The 20,865-nt window shown below is 38.9% G+C and overlaps 1 protein-coding gene across 2 annotated transcripts; it reads right to left on the bottom strand.

Annotated features, from left to right (window-relative positions):
• Window positions 1-3,213: 3,213 nt before the first annotated feature.
• On the bottom strand, window positions 3,214-20,863 carry C3H1orf52 (chromosome 3 C1orf52 homolog). 2 transcript variants are annotated; one of them, XM_064282181.1, is made up of 4 exons: window positions 9,207-20,863; window positions 8,377-8,575; window positions 4,372-4,393; window positions 3,214-3,702 (listed from the first exon to the last, which is right to left on the bottom strand). In XM_064282181.1, exons 1-4 carry the CDS (start codon window positions 9,480-9,482, stop codon window positions 3,699-3,701), a joined length of 501 nt encoding a protein of 166 aa, XP_064138251.1. In that variant the 5' UTR covers window positions 9,483-20,863; the 3' UTR covers window positions 3,214-3,698. The 2 variants fall into 2 exon arrangements, with proteins under 2 accessions (XP_064138251.1, XP_010589453.1); XM_010591151.3 differs by lacking the exon at window positions 4,372-4,393 and having other exon boundaries at window positions 9,207-13,762.
• Between the last annotated feature and the right edge of the window lie 2 nt (window positions 20,864-20,865).

The raw sequence follows: 20,865 nt of genomic DNA on the forward strand, positions 1-20,865 counted from the left end.
CTACTGGTCTTTTTGACCCCAGACTTGTAACCTACTTATTTCCCATGGCTCCTGATGTGATTTTACTAAGATGAAAATCTGTGTTCTTTGTGTCTGACACAATGTCTGCCACCCAATAGATACTCTGTAAACCTTACAGATTCTAGCCTGAGGTCTGAAGCTAACTCACTGTGCATCCTTGGGTATGTTGTTTCACCTCCCTGGGCCTGATAAACATACCTCACTGGGATTTTGGAAAATTAAATAATACTATGTGATTGAACTTTGTGAACTCACAAGCACTATACAACTTTAAGGGTTATAAGATTAGAAAGTTGTAGGTTGGCAAATAAGTCCAAATAATTGTTCTTTGATTCAAGTTGGAATGTTTTTCAAAAAATCTATAAGGCTACTTCTATATTGAATTATAAAATATGGCCCACGGATGCTTAATTCTTAAGATGCCCTATACAAAAAAAAGTCATTCAAGACTGATACGGCCCTATTGTTAGTTGGCGTCAAGTTGGCTTTGATTCATGGCCATCCCAGATGTGCAGAATAGAACTGCTTCATAGGGTTTTCAAGGCTGTGACCCTTCAGAAACATATCACCAGGCCTGTCTTCCAATGTACCTCTGGGTGGCTTTGAACCACCAACCTTTTGGTTAGTAGTTGAGTGCTTAACTATTTGTGCCACCCAGGGACTCCACTATGGCCCCAACTTCCTTATTTTATAGATGAGGAAACTGTCAGAAATATCTTGATTCTCTAAAAAGGAAGCTATCTGGATAGATTTTTAAAAATCTGCATTGATTTTATTTTTTTCAAGATTTTTCTCCACTGCGTTTTCACTAGCTGAAACAAACAACTCATTTATCTCAGGATCCACGGACATGTGTTTTACAAACCTTTCCAGGACATCTCTGCAGGGGGAAGAGAATCCAATCCCTAATGTGGCTAATGTAGAGTGACATGAAAGTACATTTTTCCAACCAGGAATATTTCTGTGGAAGATTGAGTCATCCTTAAACAAGTTCCTCTTCCATTTTAGGACCATATTTTGAAAATAAACCCAATGAGATACAAATGGCCAACTGCAGTCAGACTGTTCCAAAATATTTAGCCTTTTTCCTAAATCCTCTTTCTGCTCATCAGAAAAAAAGAACCACAGCCGGTACTTAGCATAGGTACACATCTCCCAGAAATTATTAACCATCTTCACAGGTGCAGCCACTACCTGTCTAAGAAATCAAAACATGTCCTTTCCCTCCCACCAAAGTGTCATTTCCTTCTTCCCTTCCACTACGTTCTAGAAAGGAGACGCATGTAGTGATTTTGTTCTCTGCCATAAACTAATTGGTCTAAATTGGGAGTTGAGCCAATGGGTGGTAAAGAGTTTAAAAAGATCTTCAGACAGTGGCTTGCTGGGCATTTTTTTTTGTACAAGGTCTGCTTTCATGCCAATTTTAAAACCCTGAAATACTTCAGTATCTTCTGAGATAATCTGCTCCACCAATACATATGTACATTCAGACTACAGAATTTCTCCAGCACTTGGGAATCACTTTGTAATTATAGCCCCACTTGTTTGTTTAGTTTGGTGTCACACTGGTGTTAATGCCACTTCCCAGTATGTGGTACCATAGCCCTCCAAAGTCTTCAAATACAAAGACTTCAATCTTATTTCTAAACAAAAAAAAGCTTCTTGCTTTATCAACTTGGGATTCGTGTATTTGTAAACCTAGGCTAGGACACGGTATTAGAGAATGAGCACCTTTAGAATTGGATTGTGTAAGGCTAAGACATCCTGGAAGTCATCAGACTGAAGGGTTCTCTGTCCTAGCTACACATTAAAATCACCTATGGGGCGTTAAAAAGCCAATTCAGTCAAAATCCCTTGGGTAAGGCCTGGCCGCTGATACTTTTATAAAAGGTCCTTAGGTAATTTTAATGAATCACCAGCTTTGAGAACCAGTAATAACAGTAATAAACCAGGCAGAACTTAAGAAACTTCCCCTAGTCTGGTTCTCATAACTAAATACATACTTTAAGACACAGTTTACCATCAGCAAAATACTTTTTAATTCCGAACGCTTACAAAGGTTATCCTTTGGCTATAATGTTATAATTGATTTTAAACATTATGTTCCCTCTTCATTCCACAAAATACTGTCGCTGGAAAATTCACTTTTAATGACATATACAAATTTTAATCTACCTGATTCATGTTTCTGACTAGACAAATTTTATATAATTTTTAAATTTTGGCTTCCAGTATGGGGAAAACAATAAGTGAGTTTTTTTTTAAACTTACAGACTAATGTCTTTCATTTTTTTCATACATTAAATGTGTGATATCCTACAATTAATTCTTGTCTCTTACACGTATAAGAATCACGGAAAGAATGAAGTAGTATGTAACCTCTTCTTTTTATCATTCAAAATGTTACAAGTAACTGTTCTGCATTTTGGACTACAGAACTCAAAGGTTACATCTTCCTGACTTTGCCTTGTTCATTTTGTTGAACTATACGTAAAATACTAAAAGAGGAGCTGGGGAGAGAAAAAGATGTAGGACTAAGGCTGCCAGATGAAATACGGGGTGCTCAGTTAAATCTGAATTTCAGATAAATGATAAACTTTTTTTGTGTATGTCCCAAATATCCTACATACTAGAAAATCATCTATCTGAAATTCAAATTTAACTGAGCATCCTGTATTTTTATTTGCTAAATCTGGCAACCCACTATAGAAGGTAAGACCGTTACCTTCAGTAAACTTACCGGTTAACAAAGAAATTCATGAATAATCATAACGTAAGGCATATGTGGTGAGTGCGGTAACATAATCAGGGAAGGAAGGGTCTCCGCTAACTACCAGAGAGAAGTATCTGGGAGAGACAGCAATTGATGCAGTTCTTAAAAGAACGAGTAAATTTTGGTTGATGGATAGATGGTTTAGTGTGATGATTTTGGAGTTCAGTGTCCTAGGTTAAATCTCGAGTTCACCACTCACCAGCTGTGTAACGCTAGACAAGTTACTTAATCTCTCTTTACTGTAAAATAAGGATAATAATACCTACTTTACTAGGTTAAGAAACAGAGATAACATATACACAAGCACCTGGACCATAGGAGGCACTCCCTAAACGGTAATACTTTTACAACCTAAAACATCACCTGGCAAAGAGATTATTTACCACAAATATTTGAATGTTAATGTTATACAGTAATAGTAATATTGAATAATTACTTTTATTTCCATCATCTATTTACACTGTACACTGTTGAAAAGCACCCTACAAGTTCACAGTACTTTATATTTACTTTAAAAATATATTCCTTTATAAAAGGTTCATAGAACACTGGCATGTCAACACATGACAAAACTCTCAAATCATGTCACCACTTTTGTGATAGCAAGAATGCGTCTAAGTGTTGTCAACTCCACAATCACAAGTCACCATTTGAGTTTTAAATACATACAGGTTTTAAATAAAAAATGAATTCTTCAGTGGAAAATTCCTAGGATAATACTTATTAGCTAATTAACATGGGTTGTGTCATAATAATTTACAGTATCAACTTATTCCATCCAAAGAAACATTTCAACAAGTTCACAGTCCAAAACTTTTTGTCATTTGTTGTTTTTTACTTTTTCTTCTTTGCTGGTTCTCCTGATTCCATCTTGCGCTTTTTAGATGTATGCTCTTCTTTTTCATCATCTTAAATAGAAAAAAAGAGTTTCAATCAGCAATTAAAAAAAAAAAGTTAATAATTAAAATGTACTTGACTTTACATGAAATCATCACCTCATCAACTAATGTTTCTTTCAGTGTTTCCAAATAAAAAACAAAAATTAACTTTTAGAACTCTGATTTAAAGTACAAGTGAAAATAAGGAATTTTTTAAACTGTAGAGTTACTAAAAAAAAAAAAAAACTCACTTGAAATGACAAACTCAGAAGACTTGTTCTAAGAAAGCTTTTCCCAAATATTCTACAGTTCACACATTGGTACGTTTACATACAAGCTACACTTTGTAATAATGGTGAGAATTGTTTTCTTTTTATAAAAAACAAGTAACAAGTTACTACTATTTAAATGGCTATCAGCTATCTGTTTTCTGTCAATCTGCTTTCTCTCCTCCAAAAACAACTTCCCTCCCCACCTCATACTCCCCCAAATCTTTATATTTTGAGATTAAGAAGATCACTCATGGCTAGAGACTTTACTGAGTTTCTATTTTCAATTTTGTCCTGAGTAGTTTAACTTTTTTTCCCCATTTCTAGAAGGGTTAGAATATTCTAAGGGCACAGAAAAACATACATCTTCCCTCTTCATACTATGGAGAATTTGAGGGGGCAGGTAAAACAATGTCCATGATTTTCATACCTTTCCAGAGTGTTATTAGTATCTGTAGTCAAAAGAAAATTTCCAATTAATAAAAATGCTGTCAAACCATAAAAAGTGATTCATTTTACTTGATTAAGAAAATCCAACCACTATAAACCAAAAAAAAAAAAACCCAAACCCATTGCTGTTGGGTCGATTCCGACTCATAGAGACCCTATATAGGACAGAGCAGAACTGCCCCACAGAGTTTCCAAGGAGTGCCTGGTGGATCTGAACTGCCAATCTTTTGGTTAGCAGCCATAGCTCCTAACCACTACACCACCAGGGTTTCTCAACTATTATACATGATTCAATAAAAACAGGGTAGCACAGACCAGCTGCAACTCCCCAACTGCATGGCATTATTTTAAGAGCTGCATATAGATAGAATAAGTAACATGTAGATGTTGTGATTTATAAAACGTAAACTTATTTTAAGCACATTACTGAATTTATTGTAATTTTTGACTATTTTCTCCATCAACAAATACTCAAAAGTTCAACCACTATCATGTACTTGTCTATAAAATATCTGATGTTGAAAGTGGCCATTGATATCAGATCATAAACTCTGTGCAGGAAATATATTTAAAATCTCAAGCCTTTGGTTGCCTTCTACTGACTGTACCATACTCAGAATATCTCATTTGTTGATGTGGACAGTAATTTGTATCAAAAGCAGGTAAAGGTCCACACACCTTCAAACACAGCATGGTGATGTTATACATATATTTCATAGTGCACTGTGGGTTTATTTAGGCAGTGAGATAAAATGCAATTCAGATCAACAACTTACCCCAGGAATTTACAAACTAAAGGTTTTATCAGCAATCTATCATGTACACACAAAAATACTAGCTTTACAAACCAACTAAGAAAGTATACAGCCCCAACAAGCCAAGGTCCTCTTTTTTAAAAAAATTGGAGTTTAATTATCATCACGCTTATCTTTTGCCATTTTTTCAGAAGTGGTAATAAATTGAAAGTACTTGCTAACTCCTACACTATAAAATCCAGTGTTAACATACATGAAAAGGATGACCCTGAGACACTTTTACTTGTCATCTGCCACTTAGCACAAGTAAATTCACTGAACAACAACAAAAAATCACAAGCTACTGAGACTGGATAACTTCCAGAGATTTGGAACCCTGTTAGTGCAGTGGTTGAGAGCTCAGACGCTAACCAAAAGGTCTGCAGTTTGAATTCACCAGCCCCTCCTTGGAAACCCTATGAGGCAGTTGTACTGTCTTCTATGGTCACCATGAGTCAGAATCGACTTGACTGCAATGGGTTTAGTTTGGTTATTAGTGATTTGCATAAAAGAGCTAACGCCACCTTGTGACAGGACAAGGCATTGCCTTAAAAAACAGTGCATAAAAAAAACAACTTGAAAATGTTTATCTACTGAGCATCTACTCTGTGCCAGACACTACACCACATACTATGAATGCACTGGTGAGGAAGTAATCTTCCTATTATGGAATTCATGTCACTTGAGGTAAACGAGTTTAACTTATTGATATAAATTAACTTTCTAAATACTAAAAAAAATCATTACCTACATTAGCCAGGCTTTTATGGTTAGTTAATAAAGCTTCAATTAACACCTAAGCACTAATGCAAGAAGTGCTGATAAGTGGGAAGAGCAAATGATGAGTCTGAGGATTCATTCTTTAAAATATTAGGAAGGTAACTGGAAAAAAAAGCCCAAAGGACAGAAAATGGAAGGAAAAATAAAAACAAGGTAACTTGTTGATTCAAGAAATTCAAGCAGTTAAAAGTACAGAGTTTCTAACACGTGATAGTTTGTGAATTAAAAAAAAGAGGTAAAAAATTGTTGGAGAAATCAACTTTGCAGAGACTTTGTGAACATGGTATAGGAGTTACAAAAAGGTGATACACAGTTACACTCAATAATCAACATTAAAGTCAGAATAGAAGATTCCAGGATTATTTTTTAATCTCACAGTGCGGCTTTGAACTGGCTGAGCCCTGGGTCCTTTTGTCTTTTGAGACTGCCTACATTTGCCTTCTGATAAAGAACAACAATGTAATCAAAAGGAGAGAAACTACCCATGGAAATAGCAGTGGTATTTGCCAGATATTGGGAACTCCTTCTACATGAGCTCAAAAGACAAGCTAGAAAAACATAATTCTACTCTTTCTTGCTTGCCCCGGTATGTAATTCTGGCATTTTCCACAGAGACAAAGATATCGGAGCACCAGCCTATGGCACCCCAGTTTAAATATCAACTCTACTGTCCTTACTACCATTCTTTCTACAGAAAGACAGCTATTTCTCAAACACTCTAGCCTGGAAAGCATCAAGAGATCAAATCCCAGAGTAATACAGCATACTTCACATTTAAAAGTCCCAAATCTGAATATCTTTTCAGCTTCTTTCTAGCTATGTGAATTAGTTTGGGCAAATTCTTTAATCCAAGATTGTTTTTGTCTATAAAATGGCAATAATGAATTCAGGATGCTAAAAGTAATAAATTAGAACATTTGTATGAAAGTGCCTATTTTAGAGCTTGAAATTTCCCAGTTTTGTGACCTTGGACAAGTCACATACGCTCTTATTTCCACATTTCCCCACCTGGTTTCACAAACAGTTGTAAAGATTAAAGATTATCTATGTGAAAGTATTTTATTATTTATATAAAATACTACACAAGGTATTATAAATGCCTATTGTAGCTAAGGTCTCCAAAATTGTGCCATTTTCTGAAGCTGTGCACCATTAGTGACTTCTAATCGGTATTGGGGAACCAGTGAAAGAAATGGAAAGCTAAGTAAATCAAAACTAAAGTAAGAATTCCTTACAATTACCCTGATTTTTCTCCTCCAAACTCTCTGTATGGCTATAAAAGGAGCAAAGTAAATAGTTCTCGTACTGGGGGAAGATCAGGAATCTGTTTAACAAAAATGACAGCTCTTTCTTAAATATGGTACTCCAAAATATTCAGTTCAACAAATATCTACTGAATGCTTACAATATACTAGAAACTCTGATATAATCATTAAACATGATCTGGACCCTGCTGTTTGAGGAACTCATTTTCACAGAAATAAACTTAGGAACATATAATTACATTAAGGATGATAAGTGCAGTCAACAGCATTAGCACATACAAGGTACAGAGGAGCAAATAATTAGAGGGAGTTGGTATCTGAGATTTTTTTTCCCTTTGAGTTGGATCTTGAAGGATGAATGAGTTTACCAGCCAAAGAGGAGGAAAGGATATTCCAGACTAACGTGTAACATATATGGAAAGGCAGGAAACCATAACATAGCATGGCCTATGGAGTTCTGAATTTCAAGGTTTTAAAGTACTAAAAAGGGGACTGTGAGAAATGAGGGTCGAGAAAGGGGCAGGAAGGCCTTGATTCTATCCTGTTGGTGAAGGGTTTTAAGCAGTGAGTTACATAATCAGATACGACTTTCAGAAAGTGAACACTAGCTTCGGTGTTAGGCATGGAACTGAGACGGTAAGAATGTGGAGGCAGAGATTACTGTGACAGTCCAAGTAAGAGATGAAATTACATGAACTAAGGCAAGCCAACTAAGTCATTCTCTTCCTATTACTATGCAGTACTACTCAGTTAAATTCATTTTATCATGCTACTTTTAGCTCTAAAGCATAACTGCTTTAACATAAAATGAAGCCTTTAGTACTTCGCAGCTTCAATCACAAGAAAGAATCCATGAATTCATGCTGTTCTAATAAGGCACCATGAGATAACCCAGATTTCACTTTAAAGGTTACTATGATCTTTGCCTAAAACACAGCAAATACTACTAGCTGAAATACTGGAGATTTCATTGTAAAGCCAGAGTATGTACACTCTTTCTCAAAAACACAGCAAAAAGTATCCAAAGACCATCACAATCATGTTGCTAATTCGCTGCATTTAAACATTGTTCACTAAATATCTCATTATTTTTAAACCCACCAAAAGAACCAACAAGATATTACCACTGGAGTATCATCTTCTTACCTGATTCCACTGTCTCCTCCCCCTCTGGTAGAAGCCTCGCTTTCTTAGCATTCTGGGGGGCATCATCACCATTGTCCTCATATATGTTAGACCATTTTATCGCCATATCCAGCTCCGGAGGTGGTGGCTTCTTCTCAGTAGTGTAGGTCTCCGGCGGTGGTACATAGTTTGACTTCCATACTTTGAATTCTTTTGGAGGCTGTCAAGCAAGCACATTAAGAAGCACTGTGACAACCGAGGTTCCTATGATCGATCGATAGGAGCACATGCACCTCCCTGCCGTTCGCTTATCTTTCAGACTTTTTTTTTTAAGGTTTAAAGACAGATTTTCCATCAAATCACAATATTGTCAAGCGAAAAGCCAAAGGGTTCCCTAAATGAATAAAGCTAATAACTTTTAGTTACCAAAGAAGAATCCAGTCTCAGAGATACTACGCCAAGGCTGACCCCTTCAGGAGGCTGCAGCAGACACTGTCTTGGAGGCAGCACCGCAGGCACTTCGGCATCAAAGGGAAGGGGTCTCGGGGAGAAGCTGCAGCGGGGGGCGGGGGAGTCACCACCGTTAGTCCTCGCCGCGTGGGATCGGGGCACCGAGGGCGGAGGTTTCGGCCTCCTCCAAGGGGGCGGGGACTGCGGGTCCGGTATGACACCCACCAGGCTGGAGGAGAGGACCCCGGCTCCCCAGGGATGGAGATGAGAAGGGTTTGTGCAGCATCCCGCAGGGGGTGGTTGCGTGTGGGGGAACAGACAGCCCGACCCCAGGAGGGGGGCTCAGGAGGAAGGGGGCGGAGAACGGGGCCAAGACCGGGATATCGGGTCAGGGACCTCACCTCCTCAGGCGCCTTGACAACGTGCCTCTCCCAGTCTATCTGCTTGTTGAGGGGATTGTAGAGAAAGGCCGGGCGAGTCACGCTCCGGAACAGCTCGTCGGGTCCCGGCAGCCGCTTCTCCGCCTTGTTTTCACAGCCGCCCCCAGGCTTCGCCGGATCCGGAGCCCTGCAACTCGTCTCCTCCGGCTCGCTGTTGTCCTCCTCAGCCGAGGAGCCTGAGCTGCTGCTCCCGTAAGCCGCAAAATAGCTCAACGGGTCCTTCTCCTCAGCTGCCATGACGGCGGCGCGCGGTGACCGAGGGCTCCGCCGGAAGCCGGAAGCCGTTCTAGGGCCCGCACCTCTCCTGGCCCCGCCCCAAGTCTCGCCGACTGGCCTGTGGCCTCCGCCCCCTGGCGGCTGTGCGGCGCTCGGGGGCCCGGGTTGAGGAGGAGGCTTGAAGCCGAGCACGTTTCCAACCAGGAGCTAATTTTGAGCCCGGGATCATTCCTGAGGAGCCTTGAGGAGTGTCAAGAGCTTCAGAATTCAATAAGTACTTATTAAAGGCATAAGAAAAACTAAGAATTTTGTCTTTATAGCCACTCTACTTTGAGTCTGCCCCGAGAGGCCAGGGTTCTTCCTGATCCTGCTGCATCCCTTTTTCCAAATAAAAATTACCTTTAGTGTGCTTCTCTAGGTCGTCATGGAAGACCACCATGGGTGCTGGACTTCCCAAGTCACAAACCAAATCCTCCTCTGCTTGACCACATTGAAACCTATCCTGAACATACTCTCTCTGATGAACTCCTCTTGGCTTGCTTGTATCCCATCCACGGGAGTCCTCCAACCTCTATGGCTCCTCATTGTTAGCCTCTTCCCACGCCTACTTCACTGTGTATGGCCCTTAATTATTGTTTCCCAAGATGTTATACCATCTTTCAGCAATATTTACATTTTGTAAGGGTGTTACAAAGTTGTTGCCCTCCAGTCCGTTTGGATTCATAGTGGCCCCATGTGACAGAGTAGAGCTGCCCTGGAGGGGTTTCTAGGCTGTAATCTTTACAGATGATTGCCAGGTCTTTCTCCCATGATACTGTTGGGTGAGTTCAAACTGCCAACTTTTTTTTTTATGTGCTTTAAGTGAAAGTTTATAATTCAAGTCAGTTTCTCATACAAAAAGTTATACATTGTTATGTAACTCTAGTTTCTCTCTCTACAATGTGACAGCACACTCCTCCTCTCTACCCTGTATTTCCTGTGTCCATTCAACCAGCTCCTGTCCCCTGCTGTCTCCTCATCTCAACTCCGGACAGGAGCTGCCCATTTTGTCTCATCTATCTACTTGAGCTAAGCAGCACACTCTTCACCAGTATTATTTTATGTCTTATACTTCCGTCTAATCTTTGTCTGAAGAGTTGACTTCAGGAATGGTTTTAGTTCTGGGCTAACAGATAGTCCGGGGGCCATGACTTCTGGGGTCCCTCCAGTCTTAGTCAGACCATCAAGTCTGGTCTTTTTACTAGAATTTGAGTTCTGCACCCCACTATTTTCTCGCTCCATCAGGGACTCTGCTGTGTTCCCTGTCAAGGCAATCCATTGGTTGTAGCTAGGCACCATCTAGTTCTTCTGATCTCAGGCTGATGGTCTCTGGTTTATATGGCCCTTTCTGTCTCTTGGGCTCTTATTTTCCTTGTGTCTTTGGTGTTCTTCATTCTCCTTGCTCCAGGTGGGTCAGGACCAATTGATTCAACTTAGATGGCTACCTGTTAGCTTTTAAGACCCCAAATGCCACTCGCCAAGGTGGGATGCAGAACATTCTTAAAAAACTTTGCTATGCCAATCGACCTAGATGTCCCCTGAAGCCTGGTCCCCAGACCCCCAAACCTGCTACTCTGACCCTCGAAGCATTTGGTTGTATTCAGGATACTTCTTAGTTTTTGGTTTAGTCTAGTTGTGCTGACTACCCCTGCACTGTGTGTTGTACTTACCTTCACCTAAAGTAATTTTTGTCTACTATTTAATGAATACCCCTCTGCCTCCCTCCCCACCCTCATAACCATCGAAGAATGTTTTCTTCTGTGTTTAAACCTTGAGTTCTTATAATAGTGGTCTCATACAATATTTGCCCCTTTTCGACTATTTTTACTCAGCACAATGCCTTCCAGATTCCTCCATGTTATGAGCTGTTTCATGAATTCATCGTTGTTCATCATTGCGTGGTATTCCGTTGTGTGAATATACCATAATTTATCCATTCATCTGGTGATGGGCATCTTGGTTGTTCCCGTCTTTTTGCCATTGTGAACAGTGCTCCAATGAACATGGGTGTACATATACCTATTCATGTGATGGCTCTTATTTCTCTAGGATATATTCCAAGGAGTGGGATTGCTGGATCCTATGGTAGTTCTATTTCTAGCTTTTTAAGGAAGCACCAGATCCATTTCCAAAGTGGTTGTACTGCTGGTGTGTAAGTGTTCCAGTCTCTCCACGACCTCGCCAGTGTTTATTGTTTTGTGTTTTTTGGATTAATGCTAGCCTTGTTGGGATGAGATGGTATTTCACTGGAGTTTTAATTTGCATTTCTTCAATGGCTAATGAATGTGAGCATTTCCTCATGTATCTGTTAGCTGCCTGAATGTCTTCTTTGGTGAAGTGCCTGTTCATATCCTTTGGCCATTTTTAAACTAGGTTGTCTTTTTGTTGTTGAGGTTTTGCAGTAGATTTTAGAGATTAGGCGCTGATGGGAAAATTTTTTTCCCAGTCTGTAAGCTGTCTTTTTACTCTTTTGATGAGAATAAGTGTTTCTTTTTGCTCCCAGTTATCTTGTTTCTTTTCTGGTGTTTGTGCATTGTTAGTAATGTTTTGTATTCTGTTTATGCCATGTATTAGGGCTCCTAGCATTGTCCCTATTTTTTCTTCCATGATCTTTATTGTTTTAGAATTTATACTTAGGTATTTGATCCATTTTGAGTTAGTTTTTGTGTATGGTGTGAGGAATGGGTTTTGTTTCATTTTTTTTGCAGGTGGATATCCAGTTATACCAACACTATTTCTTAGAGAGACTCCCTTTTCCCCAATTATGGCCTTTTGGCCTTTGTCAAATATCAGCTGCTCATAGGCAGGTGATTTTACATGTGGATTCTCAATTCTGTTCCATTGGTCTGTGTATCTGTTGTTGTACCACTACCAGGCTGTTTTGACTACCGTGGCAGTATATAGGTTCTAAAATCAGGTAGTGGGAGGCTTCCCACTTTGTTCTTCTTCTTCAGTAATGCTTTACTCATCTGGGGCCTCTTCCCTTTCCATATCGAGTTGGTGATTTGTTTCTCCATCTCATTAAAAAATGCCATTGGAATTTGGATTGGGATTGCATTGTATCTATAGATCTCTCTGGGGAGAAGAGACATTTTCACAATGTTGAGTCTTCCTATCCATGAGCAAGGTACGTTTTCCCGTTTAGGTAGGTCTCGGTATCCTGAAGTAGTGTCTTGTAGTTTTCTTTGTATAGGTCTTTTACGTCTCTGGTTAGATTTATTCCTAAGTATTTTTACCTTCTTGGGGGCTACTGTAAATGGTATTGATTTGGTGATTTCCTCTTTGACATTCTTTGTTGATGTAGAGGAATCCAACTGATTTTTGTATGTTTATCTTGTATCCTGATACTCTGCTGAACTCTTCTATTAGTTCCAATAGTATTCTTGTGGATTCTTTAGGGTTTTCTGTGTATAAGATCACATCATCTGCAGATACTTTTACTTCTTCCTTACCAATTTGGATGCCCTTTATTTCTTTATCTAGCCTAATTGCTCTGGCTAGGACCTCCAGTACAATGTTGAATAAGAGTGGTGATAAAGGGCATCCTTGTCTGGTTCCCAAACTCGAGGAGAATGCTTTCCTGCTCTCTCCATTTAGGATGATGTTGGCTGTTGGCTTTGTATAAATGGCCTTTATTATGTTGAGGAATGTTCCTTCTATTCCTATTTTCCTGAAAGTTTTTTTTTTTTTTTAATAATGAATGGGTGTTGAACTTTGTCAAATGCTTTTTCTGCATCAATTGATAAGATCATGTGGTTCTTGTCTTTATTTATGTGATGGATTACATTGTTTTTATAACGTTGAACCATCCCTGCATACCTAGTATGAATTCCACTCGGTCATGGTGAGTTATTTTTTTGATAGGTTGTTGAATTCTATTGGCTAGAATTTTGTTGAGGATTTTTGCATCTAAGTTCATAAGGGAGATATGCATATAATTTTCTTTTTTTGTGGTGTCTTTACCTGGTTTTGGTATCAGGGAAATGCTGGCTTCATAGAATGAGTTTGGGAGTATTCCATCCTTTTCTATGCTCTGAAATACCTTTAGTAGTAATGGTGTTAACTCTTCTCTTCAAGTTTGGTAGAATTCTCCAGTGAAGCCGTCAGGGCCAGGGCCAGGGCTTTTTTGTTGTTGTTGGGAGTTTTTTGATTACCTTTTCAATCTCTTCTTTTGTTATAGGTTTATTTAGTTGTTCTACCTCTGTTTGTGTTAGTTTAGGTAGGTAGTGTGTTTCTAGAAATTTGTCCATTTCCTCTACAAAAAAAAAAAAAAAAAAAACCCAGTGCCCTCGAGTTGATTCCGACACATAGCGACCCTATAGGATGGCATAGAACTGCCCCATAGAGTTTCCAAGGAGCGCCTGGTGGATTCGAACTGCAGACCCTTTGGTTAGCAGCCATAGCACTTAACCACTACGCCACCAGGGTTTCCTCCATTTCCTCTAGGTTTACAAATTTGTTAATAGTTTTTCATAGTATTCTGTTATGATTCTTTTAATTTCAGTTTGGTCTCTTGTGAGATCCCCCATGTCATTTCTTATTTGAGTTATTTGCTTCGTCTCCTGTTTTTCTTTTGTCAGGTGGCCAACGGTTTATTGATTTTGTTGATCTTTTCAAAGAACCAGCTTTTGGCCTTGTTAACTCTTTTGTTTTTCTATTCTCTATTTCATTTAATTCTGCTCTAATTTTTATTATTTGCTTTCTTCTGGTGCCTGAGGGCTTCACTTGCTTCTCCCTGTTTGTTCGAGTTGTAGGGTTAAAGCTCTGATTTTGGCCCTTTCTTCTTTTTGGATGTGTGCATTTATTGCTATAACTTGACCTCTAAGCACTGTTTTTGCTGTGTCCCAAAGGTTCTAGTAGGATATGTTTTCATTTTCACTTGATTCTGTGAATTTCTTTATTCTGTCCTTAATCTCTTCTGTAACCCAGTAGTTTTTGAGCAAGGTGTGTTCAGTTTCCATGTATTTGATTTTTTTTTCCCTTGCTTTTTCTGTTATTGATTTCTACTTTTATGGCTTTATGGTCAGAAGAGATACTTTGTAATATTTCAATGTTTTGGATTCTCTTAAGGCTTGCTTTACGGCCTAACACTTGGTCTATTCCGGAGAACTTTCCATGTGTGCTAGAAAAGAAAAGTATTCTTAGCTGCTGTTGGGAGAAGTGTTCTTTATATGTCCATGAAGTCAAGTTGGTTGATTGTGGCATTTAGATTTTCCGTGTCTTTATTGAGCTTCTTTCTGGATGTTCTGTCCTTCACCTAAGTGCTGTGTTGAAGTCTCCTACTATTATTATTTTGAGCTATATCTTTTTTCAGTGCTGTTAAAAAGTTTATGTATTTTGGAGCCCTGTCATTTGGTGTGTATTTAATATAGTAATGTCCTCCTGGTGTATTGATCCTTTAATCATTATAGTGTCCTTCCTTATCCTTTGTGATGGATTTTAAAGTCTATTTTGTCCGAAATTAATATTGCCACTCCTGCTCTTTTTTCATTGTTGTTTGCTTGACGTATTTCTTTCTATCCTTTCAGTTTGGTGGTGTCTTTTAAGTCTAAGGTGTATCTGTGGTAGGCAGCATATAGATGGATCGTGTTTTTTTAATCCATTCTGCCATTCTCTGTTTCTTTATTGGTACATTTAGTCCATTTACATTCAGCATAATTATTGATAGGTATGAGTTTAGTGCTGTCATTTTGACATTTTTTTTTTTCTGCTGTTCTACTTAATTTTCCGTGCTAAGTCATTTTTTCATCGTTTTCAGTGTTGTTGATTTTGTATTTGCTGAGTCTTCGTGTTTCTCTTTTTTATTTTGATGTGTAGGATTGTTAGTTTCCTTTGTGGTTACCTTAATATTTACCCCTATTTTTCTAAGTTTAAACCAATCTTTTATTTCTTTATATTGCTTTGACTTCCTCTCCATATGAAAGATCTATGACTACATTCTTTAGTTCCTCTTTTTTGTTTAATGTGTTTTACACAATGACATCTCTGTTTCCCTATTTTCAATGTTTTAGCTTTGATTTATTTTTGTGATTTCCCCATCTGGGTTGATATCTGGTTGCTCTGTCCTGTGTTCTAGTCTTGGGTTGTTATCTGATGTTACTGATTTTCTAACCGGAGGACTCCCTTTAGTATTGTAATTTCAGTTTGGTTTTTGCAAATTCCCTAAACTTCTGTTTATCTGGAAATGTCCTAATTTCACCATCATATTTGAGAGAGTTTTGCTGGATACATAATTCTTGGCTGGCAATTTTTCTTTTTTCCTTCAAGGCTTTATATATGTCATGCTATTGCCTTCTCGCCTGCATGGTTTCTGCTGAGTAGTCTGAGCTGTCTTATTGACTCTCCTTTGTAGATGACTTTTCGTTTATCCCTAGCCGCTCTTAAAAATTCTCTTTGATTTTGGTAAATTTGATTATGTCTTTGTGACTTTCTTTTGGGATCTACCTTGTGTGGGGTTTGATAAGCATCTTGGATATATATCTTCTCATCTTTCATGGCATCAGGGAAGTTTTCTGCTAACGAATCTTCAACAACTGTTTTTTCTGTTATCCCCTCTGTTCTGGTACTCCAATCACTCATAGGTTATTCCTCTTGATAGAGTCTCACATAATTCTCATGGTTTCTTAATTTTTTGAAATTCTTTCATCTGCTTTTCCTCAAATATGTTGGTGTCAAGTGCTTTATCTTCAATCTCACTAATTCTGACTTCCATTGCCTCAATTCTGCTCCTATGACTTTTTATTGAGTTGTCTAATTCCAAAATTTTATTATCTTCTGGATTTCTGTTTGCTCTCTATGGATTCTTGCAGCCTGTTAAATTTGTCATTATGCTGTTCTCTAACGTTCCTAAGTTCCTCTATTGCTTCATCTGTGTACTCCTTGGCTTGTTCTTCGTTTTGCCTGACCTCCTTCTTGATGTCTTGAAAAGTTCTGTGTATTAATCTTTTGTATTCTACCTCCAGTAATTCCAGGAAGTTCTCTTTATCCAGGAGATTTCTTGACTCTTTGTTTTGGAAGCTTGCTGAAGCCACCATGGTCTGCCTCTTCATGCAATTTGAAATTGACTGTTGTCTCTGAGCCATCAATATGTTACTGTATTTAAATGTTTGCTTACTGTGTCCTAGCTTCTTGTTTTGTCTTATTTTGATATGCCCAAATAGGCTGATCATGTGAGCTAATTTGATTACTGGTGCTGTTGATTATCCAACGTCCTGTTGCCAGGTGGTTAGAGCTGTTACTAGGTACGTGACACCAGGAGTCCATTTACTTTTCTTGTATGGATTCAGCTCAGGTGTCCAGGTAGTCAGTCACCAAGTGTGTGGTGCAGGCTCTCACCTACAGTCCTAAACAGGGCTGACTGGTGTAAGCACAGGTATCTGGCTGCAGTAGGGGGTCACATGCTGAGCAAGGCTGACAGCCACCCGTGAGTGTCTGTGAAGAAGGCACGTCCTTGTTCCCTAGCGTGTTCGGTTAGCAGCCCAATGCTTAACATGTTGTGCCATCAGGACTCCATTAACTACCTTATGCTTGTGACTCTTGTATCTGGGTCTCAAACTCCAACCTTTCCCCCTGTATCTGTCAAAGTTAGAGAGAGAGAGAGGCAGAGAAATAATGACTGACTTATTTTAAGGAACTGGCTCACACAATATAGAAACTGGCAAGCCTGAAATTTGTAGGGCAGGAGGCAGGCTGGAAACTCAGGCAGGATTTCTATGTTAGAGTTGAGGCAGAATTCCCTCTTCTGGAAACTTCAGTTTTTGCTCTTAAGAACTTTAACCGATTGGGTGAGGCCCACCTACATTATTAAAGGTAACTTAGAGTTAACTGGTTGTAAATGTTAATTGCATCTACAAAATACCTTCACAGGAACCATTTCAGGAGGCAGCATATAATTGAGAACTGATGGTACTGAAGAAAGAAGTCCAAGGTGCACTAAAAGCACTGGTGAAAAACAAGGATCCAGGAATTGATGGAATGCCAATTGAAATGTTTCAATAAATGGATGCAGCACTGGAAGTGCTCACTCATCTATGCCAAGAAATTTGGAGGACAGCTACCTGGCCAACCAACTGGAAGAGACCTATATTTATTCCTATCCCAAAGAAAGGTGATGCAGCTGAATGCAGAAATTATAGAACAATATTATTAATATCACATGCAAGTAAAGTTTTGCAGAAGATCATTCAAAAGTGGTTGCAGCAGTACTTCAACAGGGAACTGCCAGAAATTCAAGCTGGATTCAGAGGACAACATGGAACCAGGGATATCACTGCTGACATCGGATGGATCCTTGCTGAAACCAGAGAATACCAGAAAGATGTTTACCTGTGTTTTATGTGCAAAGGCACCAGACTGTGTGAATCATAATGAATTATGGATAACATTGTGAAAAATGGGAATTCCGGAACACTTAATTGTGCTCATGAGGAACCTGTACATAAACCAAGAGGCAGTCATCTGAACAGAACAAGTGAACAATGCCTGGTTTAAAGTCAAGAAAGGTGTACATCAGAGTTGTATCCTTTCACTATACCTATTTAATCTGTATGCTGAGCAAATAATCCAAGAAGCTGGACTATATGAAGAAGAACGGGGCATCAGGATTGGAGGAAGACTCATTAACAACCTGTGTTACGCAAATGACACAACCTTGCTTACTTAAAACGAAGAGGGCTTGAAGAACTTACTGACGAAGATCAAAGATCACAGCCTTCAGTATGGATTACATCTCAACAAAAAAAAACAAAAATCCTCACAACTACATGATAAATGGAGAAAATATTGAAGTTGTTAAGGATTTCATTTTACTTGGATCCACGATTAACACCCATGGAAGCAGCAGTCAAGAAATCGAAAAACACATCACACTGGGCAAATCTGCTGCAAAAGACCTCTTTGGAGTGTTAAAAAACAAAGATGTCACTTTAAGGACTAAGGTGAGCCTGACTAAAGCTATGGTATTTTCAGTTGCCTCATATGCATGTGAAAGCTAGGCAATGGATAAAGAAAACCAAAGAACTGATGCCTTTGAATTATGGTGTGGGCGAAGAATATTGAATACTCCACGGACTGCCAAAGAATGAACAAATCTGCCTTGGAAGTACAGCCAGAATGCTCCTTAGAAGCAATGATGACGAGACTTCGCCTCACACACTTTGGAAATGTTATCAGGAAATCAGGAAGGATCAGTCCCTGGAAAAGGACATCATGCTTGGTAGAGGGTCAGCGAAAAAAAGGAAGACCCTCAACGACATGGACTAAAACACTGGCTACAACAATGGGCTCAAGCGTAACAACAATCATTAGGATGGCACAGGACTGGGCAGTGTTTCGTTCTATTGTATGTAGGGTTGCTGTGAGTTAAAACCGACTTCACAGCACAACAACGACATGGTAAGTCCAGGGTGAGGATTTTAGGGGCAGCACAGGTGATCCTTGTATTGTCTATGCTTAAATGCAGCTCTTCTTTCAGGAAGTCCTCATAAGATTGTATTTGACAACTGGAGATCTAATTTGCTTCTATGTTTGCTTTTTTTCAAAGCCAACAGTGTACACGTTATCCAGTGATGCAAGCTCAGAGCCTTAAACTTCCTGCTCCCTTTTACGCTGCTTAGGTAAAACGATTGTAACTCTAAGACTTGATCGCTACCTCACACTAGACACAAAAATTACTTTGAAATGGATCATAATGCTAAGCGTGAAACTGTAACAACTAAGTTTTCAAAAGAAAACATAGGAGAATATCATCATGACAAGAATCCCTAAACATGAAAGACTGATAAATTTGGCTTAATTAAAATGAAGAACTAATGTTTATCAAAAAGATAAAACATTCAAAACCCAAAACAAAAAGATTAAAAAAAAAAAGTAACTGCTATTATCCTGGATCTGTCCCTAATTTGCCAGTGTCTGATCTTGCACTAAGAGTGACAGGCTGACCAAAGATGAATTGCCTCTTGAAAAAATGAGCTCCAAGGGGTTGTTTTTGCATCAAGTGATAACACAGTATCTGTGAAAAGTAACTTTTCACTGCTACATTCATCAGCCAAGTAACGAAATGTATCTTATCAGTCATTCTTGTCAAAGTAATTTATACATTATTGGGAATGGCTAGTTTTCAGTGTTTAAAGGGAAAAAAAATTGACATTCCAGGATTCAGAAAACCCAAAAGCCTAAGCTTATTAAAACCTTAATTTTATTGTCCACAGTTAGTCAACAATCTGAAAGAAAATTATTATAAATACAGGTGCTACAGTGTATCTAAATTAAGGTCTCTGATTTTGAGTAAGTCCCATTAAAATTTAAAAAAGGAAGCCACACGTTGAACTTTGATTAATGAAAAGCCTGCTTTTGCTTTTTAAAGAGATTTCTTTTAAATATGCCATTACTTTTTATGCTAAACTGGAGGTGAAATGTTTTTCCATAATCCTCACAAGATGCTTATCCTACAAAAATCATACTGTTGCTGTTGAGCCGATTTTGACTCACAGCCACCCTACAGGACAGAGAACCGCCCCATAGGGTTTCCAAGCAGCGGCTGCTGGATTTGAACTGCCAAGCTTTCACTTAGTAACTGAACTCCTAACCACTGCACCACCAGGTCTCCACAAAATCATCCAGTCTTTATAATGTTTTCTTAAAGCCAGTCTGTTAATCTTCTTCATGACTGATAAATTCATCAGTCTATCCAGAAATGTAATTCACACAACTTGAGTAACGCTTTCTATAAAAATTAGTACATGTAAAAAAAAGTTTACATATTTCCAATGGGAAAACTTGGTATTTCCAAAATACATCACAGTTTTTAAAAATTTAAAAAACTTTTGTTAATGGCAAATTTCCATTTCTGCTTTTTGTAATTAATACAAATACAGGTGACCTTCCATATCTGCAGTTTCGCATTCACGGATTCAACCAGCCACGGATGGAAAGTATTAAAAAAAAAAAAAAAAAAAAAAAAAGACTTCAAGGGCATGGTGGCAACTCGGAGAAACAGTTTGTGGCCATGAAGGAAGATGCACCCAGAGGGCCGGAGGCAGCCACACCCCGAGACAGTTTGGACAAGTGAGGACAACAGGAATGGGGTCGCCAACTTACGCTTGGGTGCTTCTTGGCTTGCCAGAGGATCTAGTGAAGCACGTTTGCAGCAGAGGTCTTGATTTGAAGGAGAACAAAGTTGGAAAGCCCAGGACTAGCACTCTCTGCACCATTTAAGTGCAGAGTCCACAGTCTCCCAGGACTTTCCACCTGGAGCACCCTTGGCCAGGAGGGCAGGTACAGCTGTCCTTAAAGCGCCTTGTGCTTCTGCCCTAACCTGGCCCAATCACCACTATTCCATTTCAAAGCAAAGACTGCTCATTACTGC

This window comes from Loxodonta africana, chromosome 3 (assembly GCF_030014295.1).
Source record: "Loxodonta africana isolate mLoxAfr1 chromosome 3, mLoxAfr1.hap2, whole genome shotgun sequence".
Taxonomy (NCBI): domain Eukaryota; kingdom Metazoa; phylum Chordata; class Mammalia; order Proboscidea; family Elephantidae; genus Loxodonta; species Loxodonta africana.

What these genes read in the sequence shown, in the direction of transcription:
- C3H1orf52 (XM_010591151.3), bottom strand. Translation starts at nt 9,482, where the DNA reads ATGGCAGCTGAGGAGAAGGACCCGTTGAGCTATTTTGCGGCTTACGGG. An exon ending in TTGTCAAGGCGCCTGAGGAG is followed by an intron (nt 8,576 to 9,206) that starts GTGAGGTCCCTG and finishes CTTGCTTGACAG; the next exon opens with CCTCCAAAAGAATTCAAAGT. An exon ending in GGAGGAGACAGTGGAATCAG is followed by an intron (nt 3,703 to 8,376) that starts GTAAGAAGATGA and finishes TTTCTATTTAAG; the next exon opens with ATGATGAAAAAGAAGAGCAT.